Source organism: Tupaia chinensis, unplaced genomic scaffold, assembly GCF_000334495.1.
Source record: "Tupaia chinensis unplaced genomic scaffold, TupChi_1.0 Scaffold146230_1, whole genome shotgun sequence".
NCBI lineage: Eukaryota > Metazoa > Chordata > Mammalia > Scandentia > Tupaiidae > Tupaia > Tupaia belangeri.
Genome location: NW_006206086.1, coordinates 118,915 through 129,238, shown reverse-complemented (window position 1 = coordinate 129,238; position 10,324 = coordinate 118,915). Strand labels below are relative to the sequence as shown.

Genomic DNA, 10,324 nt, shown 5'->3' with positions numbered 1-10,324 from the left:
GGTTCTTTGATTTAAGTTAAAACTGGTTTTCTTAGTAGTAACGAGGGAACTCACCTTTGAAAGTAGTCAGGTTATGTAGGAAATTGTGTGATCAATGCAATGTGGGTGGGAAGGGAATGGAGGACAATTTTGGACACTGGAGGTGGTGTGAGAGGAGGGTGGGAAGGGACAGAGGGTCAGAAAAAGGGGTGGAAATAATTCTAACAACTAGAATTGGAAATTTATTTTTTTTGTAATGTGCATGATTGAGTCACTATGCAGTGTGTACTGGATGGGAGATCGCATTTTGTGTGCTGTGATGATGCCTAGAGAAGGAATGTAAATTGAGTTACAAAAAAAAGTTTCAGGAAAAAAAAATATATCTATTCAATGACTGCAGTAGGATATGTAGCCCCAGTTAGGTGCTACTTGATAGGATGCGTAAAGTTAGACTTGTGCTCATGGAAATGTGTCACATGTGTTTGCTAGGAGGGTATTTGGATTGATGAGGGTCTTTGGTGATTCAATAAAATGTGGGGGGAAAATGGTATAGAAAGCAAACATAGATAACAGAGAAAGTGTGGGAGGAGAACAGGAGGTGGCAGAGGGTAAGAGATAGGGAACCAAGGAGGTGGGGAAAAAAGCAAAACATACAGAAAACAAGAAATGGAAGATCATTTGCTAAGAATAACATGTTTGTTGATGTGCTTGATTGAGACAATATACAGTGTACTCTGTGTGGAAAATCTCATTTTGTGTGCTGTAATGATGTACAGTGAATGAATGCAAATAAATAAATTGGAAAAAAAAATCCAACTTTCTTTATTATACCAAACAATAAAAGATATGCAAAAAATGCAAAAAAATACCTGGAAAAAAATTAAAATAGCAACATACATACTACATCAACTGCATTAACATACTAACATAAATAATTTTTTTTTAATTTACAATATGGACACATGACTTGTTCAGGTGTGTTCACTGGAACTTGGAGAAGTCCATCTTGCCCCAACCCTGGTGTCATCCAGACATCAGCCCCCCAGAAGGCCTTGCTGCACTGTGAGCCATTTGCAGCTGTTAGGGGTGCCACAGACCATGGCTTATCCCCTCCCACACATGCCTAAGAATTCAGGTGAGTTCACTGGGACTTAGAGAAGATTGTCTTGCCCCAGCCTCCATACCATCAGAACATTTGCCACAGAAAGCCTTGCTGTACGTGCACAGTAAACTGTTTGTGTTGCAGAGGGGTGCTGAAGAGAGTAGCTCAACTCCTCCCCTACAAGCTTTGGCACCCTCAGGTGTGTACAATGGGATGTGTACATGGTACCTGTGCATTGGGACATCTGCCTAGTGATGAGCCTGGCTGCACTGAATGGCAGGGGCACTGAACTGCAGACAGACTGAAGTTTATCCCCTGCCACACATCTCTGAATGCTCAGACTTCAGTGATTGAGAAGCCCATGGTACGCAAGTCCCGTACTCTCTTCTTCAATTGAAACTCATCAATTGAATGCCCCTCATGCACCTGTTTTCTAGAAACTGGGAGGACACTGAATTGTCCAAATCCTAAGACATGTTGCTGAATGAGCATTAGGGAGGTAGAGCACATCAGAGAGGTTGCCAATCATGTCCTCCTACTCACACTGAACACTCAGAATTAACTTGAAGAATTTAGTAAGAAATGTATAATTCACCTGATGACTAGAAACCATCACAGAGGCCAAGAAATATGAGAAACAAACAAACAAAAAATCTCCCCCAAAGGAAAGTATCAATTCTTCATAATCCACAGGCAATACAATGGAACTCACAAAAATGTGAGATAAACAATTCAGTAAATTGATATTGACAAAAGTAAATGAGCGGCAAGAGAAAAGAGACAACTTCAGAAGACACAAGAGAAAAGTGACAATGAGCTCTAGGAGAGGAAGAAGTCCTTTCACAATTTCAAAGACCCAGACGTCATAAGAATGAATCAGAATGTTAGAGCTGAATACTGTAATAGAGGAAAATAAAACCCCCTTTGAAAGCAGATTAGACCACACAAAATACAGAATCTTGAATGTAGAAGGCAAATCTCTGACTTAGGAAAAAATGATCAAAAAGACTCTGAGAGAATAACTAGGAAGAATGAGGACAATATACAAGAAATACTACATACCATTCAGCGCCCAAATATCCAGATAATTGCTATCACAGAAGGTGACGAATACAATAAGGGTATCAATAATCTACTGCATTAAATCCTGGAAGAAAACATTCTAACTTTGAGAGACATTCAAAAATCCAGACCCATGAAATACAAAGGACCCCAAATAGAATCAATGGAAAAAAATCTTTTCCAAGCCACATCACAGCCAGATTGGCCAAAACCACAGACAAAGACACTAAGATTAACAAGAGAGAATCATCAGTAACTTACAAAGATTACCTGATATCACCTTAGTATCAGACATCTCATTGGAAATAATGCAGGCAAGGAAAGACTGGGGAAATAAATACAAAGTTTTTTTAAAGAATTATTTATTTAATTTTATTTATTTATTAGTTTAATTTGACCAGAGAGAGAGAGAGACATAGAGCAAGAGATGAGAAAGCAAGCCACCAGGTCTAAGACTTGAAGCATGGTCAGTCATGTGGGAGTGTCCCATGCCTTTAAGCACCTTGCTACCTGCTGGTCCCATAAATTCTAAGTTTTAAATGAAAACAATTTCAACCAAGATTACTATACCCAACAACATTAACCTTCACATGGGAAGAAATGATAACATTGTCAGGTTAAAAAATCCTGAAAGAATTTATCGACTCGAGGCCAGGCCTTCAAGAAGTTCTGAAGGGAATACTATACTAGGAAAAGTAAAGTTAAACAGACAGATATGACAGAATAAAAAACAACCAAGAAAATGACTAACTCAATAAGAAGAGGAAATCTGAAAAAAAATCAATAGTAAAACTGAATGTTAATATATTTTAAACTCTCTAATCAATAGACACAGACTGGCTGAATGTATTAAAAAAAAAAAAAAATGAAACCTTCTATTTTTGCCTACAAAGACAAGCATAGAGTAAAACTGAATGGATGTAAAAAGGTATTCCATGCAAACAAAAATTGAAAAACAGCTGGAGAGCTGGAGTCAAGATACTGATTTCAGTCAATGTAGACTTAAGACAAAAACTGTAAGAGACAAAGAAGGACATTATATAGTGTTCAAAGGGCTAATTGAAAAGAAAACATAATCTGTATAAACATCTATCTACCCATTCAGGTGCAGCCAAATACGTGAAGGAAAGACTACGGGATCTAAAAAGAGAGAGAGGTTGAAACACTAGATTGTGGGAGGTCTCACCATATTATCCCTTTTGGACAGGTCTTCTAGACAGAGTAAGCAAAGAGATACAGGAACAAAACAATAACTGGTAACATAAATCAAATAGAATTGACAGATATCTGTAAAGCTTTTTACCATAAAAGCACAAAGAAACATTTTTCACACCCCTGAATGGGACCTTTTCAAAGACTGCCTATGATAGGACATAAATCAAGCCTTTATAGATTCAAAGGCATAGAAACTATATCCAGGATCTTCTCTGACCATGAAGGAATTAATACTAATTTCAAGAAAAATATTCAAAAGTACACAAACTCATAAAAACTAAATAACCAGAAACAACAGATGGCATAATGGTTACATGACTCCCACAGAGTCAACTGTGGCTTGAGTCCTGAACCTGGCAGCTTAAGCTCAGGTCGGACATGTGTGTATGCATGGCCAAGATTCCAAGAGGAGAACAGAGAAGAAGAGATTACAGCATGGCCATCCCCTAAAGGGGATGATTTCTAGATTTGTCTTTCTGTCTCTGTCTCTCCAGTAAGTCTGCTACTCTAGAGCAAAAATCTCACTCTCTAAAAATAGACAACTATGGCCCTCCCCAAAAGAACTAAGAGGGAAATTCACAGCAATTAGTGTGCGTAAGAAAAAGATAAAATAGTGGCAAATGGACAAGCTATCATCATGCCTCAGAAAAATTGGAAAAAAATAAATAAATAAAATAAACAACAAAATGCCAAGAGACAAGAAATAATAAAAGATCTGAATAGAAATAAATGAAATATAAGATGAATGAGTTCTACAGAAAATAAACAAAAGCAAAAACTGGTTATTTGAAAAGATTAGCAAGACTGACACATTAGCTAGACTAATTAAGAAGAGACAAAGGCACCAAATTAATCAAATTAACAATGAAACTGGCAATGTTACAACAGACAAAACAGCAATACAAACCATCATAAGAAGATGAGTAACTATGAATGACTGTATGTCAACAAACAAGAGAACCTGAATGAAATGACAAATTCTTACCCACATGTACTCTACCAAGATTTAAAGAGGAGGACAGAGAAAACCTGAAAAAACCTGTTATCAAACAAAGAGACTGAGTCACTAACAAATAACCTCCCACAAAGAAAAGCCAAGGTCCTGAAGGCTTCACTTATGAATTCTACAAAACTTCTTTAAAGAGGAGTTAACCCCCAATCTACTCAAACTATTTCTAAAGATCCAAAAGGAAAAGTCCTCCCAAACTCATTTCATAAAGCCACTATCGTGCTTATTCCCAAAACAGATAAAGACATGACAAAAAAGGAAAACTACAGACCAGTATCTCTGATGAATAAAGACACAAAAATTCTCAACTAGAGACTAGCAAACAGTACCCAACAACATAAAAAAAGATTATTTCACACAAAAAGTAGGCTTTATTCAAGGGATGCATGGATGGTCCAACTTACGCAAGGCCATAACTATAATACACATTAAAAGAAAGATAAAAAAAAGTATAATCATTTCAAGTGATGCAGAGAAAGCATTTTATGAAACACAACATCCTTTCATGATTAAAACTCTCAGCAAGATTGGTATAGAAGGGTCATGTCTCAACAGAATAAAAAGCCATATATGAAAAACCCATAGCTAACATTCTACTGAATGGGAAAAACTGAAAGCTTTTCAACTAAAAACTGGTACAAGACAAAGCTGTCCTTTTTTTTACTCCTCTTCAACATAGTGCTGGAAGTCTTAGCCAACACCATCAGAAGAGAGAATACAAAAGGCATTCAAATAAGGAAGAGGAGTTGAAACTATCTCTATTTACATTTGATATGATGGCATACTTACAAGGCCCAAAGGTAACCATTTTAAAACCTCTCAAAGTAATAAAAGAATACAGTAAAGTGGCAGGATACAAAATCATCATTCAAAAATCCATAGTATTTTTATATATGAACAACAAGCTGACTGAGGTAGAAATAATCCCTTTACCATAGCCACAAAATGTATAAGATACCTAGGTATAAACCTAAATAAGGAAGTCAAAGACCACTACAAGGAGAATTATGAAAACCTTTAAAAAAATATTGAAAGTGACTTAAAAAAGTGGAAGGAGACCCCATGTTCCTGGACTGAGAATTAATATAATCAAAACAGCAATTCTGCCCAAATTTATCTGCACATTTAACACAATTCCAATCCAATTACCAGAGATAGTCTTCACAGATCTAGAAAAGATAATCGTAGAATTTGTGTGGCATCATAAGAAACCCTGTATTGCCAAAACAAACCTGCACAGGAGTGGAATGGGTGGCATCTCACTCTCTGACCCCAAAATATATCAAAAAGCTGAGATAATCAATACTGTATTGTATTGGCACAAAAACAGACAAGTAGGCCACTGGAACACAATACAGATTCCAGAAATAACCCCCAAAACATAGACCCAAATGATTTTTCACAAGAGATAATAGTCAATCCAGTGGGAAAAGAAAAACCTATTTAACAAATAGTGCTGGAAATATTAGGTATCCACCTACAGAAAGATGAAAACTGGACTCCCACCTTTCACCATTAACAAAAATCAACTTAAAGTGGATCAAAGATTTAAACCTAAGACCTCAAACTATAAAACTACTGTTGAAAAACACTAGGGAAGCTCTAGGAGACCCTGGAGTAGCCAAAGACTTCTAAAGTAAGACAGCACCCCCCCACCACCAAGTACAGGTAATACTCTCAAAAACAGACAGGTGGTATGACATCAGATTTCAAAGTTTCTGCACAGCAAAAGACACAGTAATTAGTGTGAATCATCAACCCTCAGAATGGGTGAATATTTTTGTAAACTATGCATCAGCTAAGGGACTGACAACCAGAATTCACAAGGACCGCAAGCAGCTGACCTGAAAAACAACAAAAAAAAATAAACTGTGAATTCAATTAAAAGATTAATAAAGGGATGAACAAAAAACTCTCTAAGGAAGACATATGAACACTCAAAAAGCGTATGAAAAATTCTCAACATCCCTCATCAAAAGTGAGATGCAAATCATAACCACAATGGAATACTTCCTAATCCTTGTCAAAATGGCAATGAAAAATGCAAAAAATGGTAAGTGTCAGCAGGGTGTTGTGAAAGGGGAACTTTCCTACACCACTCATGGGAATGTAAATCAGTCCAGCCACTGTGGAAAACAACATAAAATTTCTTCAAAGACCTACAAATAGAACTACCATATGATTCAGTAAATCCACTCCTGGGATCTACCAAAGAACAAAGAATGCTGAGAATAAACATCTTTATTACAGCATTACTCAACAATTGGTGAGACATGGAACCAGTCCAAATGTCCATGGACAGATGAATGGACTGAAAAAGTGTATGGCACATATACTCCATGGAATACTATTCAGCCATTAAAAAGAAGACCCAGGCATTTGATAGAAAATGGACAAATACCGCAGGCTATGAAAGAAAAACATAGTATGTATACACTTACCATATACCAACTGTCCACACTCTATGGAATAAACTTAAAGATAGAGGGCATAAAAGCACTGAAAATAGTTATAGTCTCTGAAGAAAGTGTGGAAGGAGGAGAGTAGGAAAAGGGAAGATTGTAGGAAGCAAATTAGGGATAAAAATAGAGAAGACATTTCTGAGACACAGAAATGGTTTATTACCTGCTGATAACTTATATAGTATCCTTAACTGGACTAGTGTGACGTGCATTTCATGTTGGGTAAATTTTCTCTACAAGCTAATTTATGTATAGCGATCGAATGTATTAAAAAAAATAATGAAACATTTACAATATTATGCAGTCAGATTACACTTCTAATTTATCAAAAGTTTTAAGTCTTTTATCACATTTATATAAGGATATATATTACATTAACATATATTACACATATAATATATGCAATACAATATATAGTCATATATAACTATAATTACAATGCATCGTACTATGATATATATTATATACACAATACAATATACATACAGTTATATTAATACATAGACACACACACATCCCTATATATACCACAAGTCCCCTATCTCTCTAATATATTTGTGTTTGGTTACTTCTGAAATAAAAGCATACAGATAACCATTCTATTACCTAGACAGATATACTTTTAACACCTGTCTGTGCTTTCCAAATATAAATAGTATTCCATCTATTCTCTTCTATAGTAGTATGTTGTCAGGACACTTGGGATATATTTTTCAATGCAAAACTGCATCATGACTTTCCAGACAACTCTATATATCATAACTTCACTCAGTAAATTCTCCTGAATATCTTATTCATGTCATTAACTATACATGTGGACCAACATTTCAACCATTAAAATACACACACTCGCTTAATTTAGTTTTCTGAAATATTTTTCACTACTGTTACATAAAACTTCATTAAAGGTTATTCTATGAACATTTCTATAGGGCAAATGTACAGATATAAAATTGCTACTTCTTTGACTTTCAATCAACTATCAGTTTAGGCACCCATGAGCAAAGAAAAAATGTATCTAGTTCTCCATCACCTTGCCAGTTTCACTCCAATCTTAACGATATTAAAGACTTAAAATCATACCTTACTCAATTTTTGAATTTTTGCTTACTATTAAAGTTGTACATATTAAGAGCTACTTACTAACTCTGATTAAAACTTGGGTAGTTCTTAACATTTTATTCTCATTCAAGAACTTAAAACTACAATAGCAGTCATTTCCTAAAGTAGGAGAAAGATTAGTAAGAGACCTATGAGAAGTGTCTGAAACAAAAAAATTTGCGCCCCAAATAAAAATAAATAAATAAATAATACACCTGGCTACTACACAGACATTTAATGAAGGCTCCCATTCCCTCTTCCAGCAGTGGCACACTGTTCTTTGCCACCATGAAAGACAAAGAAAGGATATTTGGAAGGGTATACAGAGGTCCTCAGAGAACACAGGTTCTAATTATTATGTTCTGATGTCACTTAAATTATCTATACTTTCCTGTGCCTCAAAAATTATGTAATGTATTGTCAATTTACCAGAAATAACCATACCCAAATCATTCTATTTTCCTGTCATGTTACAGAATCCACAGTGAATTCATAAGACAAAAAAATATTAAATATTATGCCAACTGCTGGTTCCTTTTTTTTTTTGAGAGGTTTTTGCTACAAGGTGCATGCACTTGTCAGAAAGAGACAGGGATAAAAATATTAAATATTAAATTCCTGTATGTGAAGAGACATTAGTGCATAATTTCTATTTTATCTTGCAAAAATTAGAGTAACTTAAGAGTTCACATATCCTTCTTTCTTAAAAGAGACTTGGCTGGAGTTGGAGGTGTATCATGGTGTGAAGATCCTGTTGTGGTGGTAGATCTCTGTCTCAGGGTAGAAATAATTTTTTTTAAGGTTAGAGTAAGATAATCTACAGAAATGGACCAACTACCACAAGAGAATAGATAAGGGATTATAAGGGCCGGCAATAAACTATTAGTCTTTTCTAATACATAGTTAGAAAGATGTTGCTCCCTATCACCCGTGGTTTCTAGAAAATCAGCAGTAAAAAAATTCTACGAAAATGGTATCAGTTAGTTTGGCAGACAGCAAAGTGGAGGACAGGGAGCACTGCATTGTGAAATGTGGTCTTCTGTAGAAAATACGTTGTTTCTATGAGCAGTTTTCTTTGAGAAATGATAAGGACATTAAAAATGCCAAAATGCTAGGTCTATCAAAAAAATATTTTGGTAGTACAGTAATGACTATACTACCGTGCTGCTTGTACTAGGGTTAGACCTGCCATTTTGGAGGTTCCAAGTAAAGTTATCTCAAGTTAATGTGTGAATGTATAGACAGAGTTAAGGGAACTCACAGGTAAAGGGGTTTACTATCACTATACCATCTGAAACTAATTTTAAACAAGCTACACATACAAGTCCTTTGGAAAAGGCTGTTAAACTGAATGAAGGTATAACATGTCGGTGGAAATAAACAATGTTTTAGAATTTCACCAACTATTTAAAAATATTCCTAAAAATTGTCTAAGACACCACGTGAGTGCCTTGAACTCACTAAAGCAGGAATTATCTCTCAAAGTTCAGAATTTCTTCCAAGACTTAACTTCCCAGGCCCAGGAAGGCCAAAGGGATCCATCTGAGGTCGTACAAGCCCTACCTCGAGAAGGGCTCGGGATCAGCGCAGCGAGAATTCGGAGCCAAAAAAGCCGCTCTCCTACATAAGGCCCTACAAAAATGGCGTCTACTCCACCCTAACGTGACCCAACTGGGAAACGCAAGTAACTCCCCAGCTAGCGTTCTAACCTGAGAGTAGCCCGCAGGATACTCGGCTGGAAAACAGTGAAGGAAGGAGAAGTCACTGCAGCCTCGGTGACCCAGAAGAGTCAGAAAGACCGAAGAAAGCAGAACTGGGGGCCGAGATTTAGAAGTATTACCTTTATTCTTGGGCATGGCGGCTACTGTGGCCTCTCAGAGCCTTCTATTTCTTACTGGTGGAAGCGGCTGATTGTTTCCTGGTAGCAGAACATCGACCTATTACGTTGCGTGAACACAACCGATTTTGTACTAAGCAGTTTAGTAGTAAACGCGTCCCCTCTTCGGAAAACAGTGAACCCAGTCTCAACGGCTTGCGTAGCTTTCCGCCACCCTACCCCCACTTCTTGTAGCCTGTGTGTTCCGCCCCCGTTGCCCACCCTACTGCGCAGGCGTGGCTGACTGACTGACACGTATTAGAACATACTCCCTCCATTGGCGAAAAGAGAAAAATCCGTTGGTCATAAAAAGTTACTTTCAACCTTTTTACATAATCAAACAGTTACAATCGATTGCATACGTGTCAAGGTAATTACGAGGCACCATTGTCACACCACTGACATCAACTTTTGTCCCATTGTAGCTTCTCTATGAAAATTGAGGAGAACAAAAAGTGTTAGTTAATTGGCTTTAACCAGAGGAAAACCAAACTCCCTATCTTTATGACAGCATGTAA

The 10,324-nt window shown here is 36.6% G+C and overlaps 1 protein-coding gene across 1 annotated transcript in view; it reads right to left on the bottom strand.

Annotated features, from left to right (window-relative positions):
• Positions 1 to 10,019, bottom strand: part of LOC102473577 (eukaryotic translation initiation factor 1A, X-chromosomal-like) — a 26,545-nt gene extending 16,526 nt beyond the window's left edge. Inside the window, exon 1 of the mRNA XM_027768441.1 lies at positions 9,771 to 10,019. Coding sequence (XP_027624242.1) covers positions 9,771 to 9,786 — 16 coding nt within the window. The 5' untranslated portion in view covers positions 9,787 to 10,019. The remainder of the gene's footprint in view (positions 1 to 9,770) is intronic.
• Between the last annotated feature and the right edge of the window lie 305 nt (positions 10,020 to 10,324).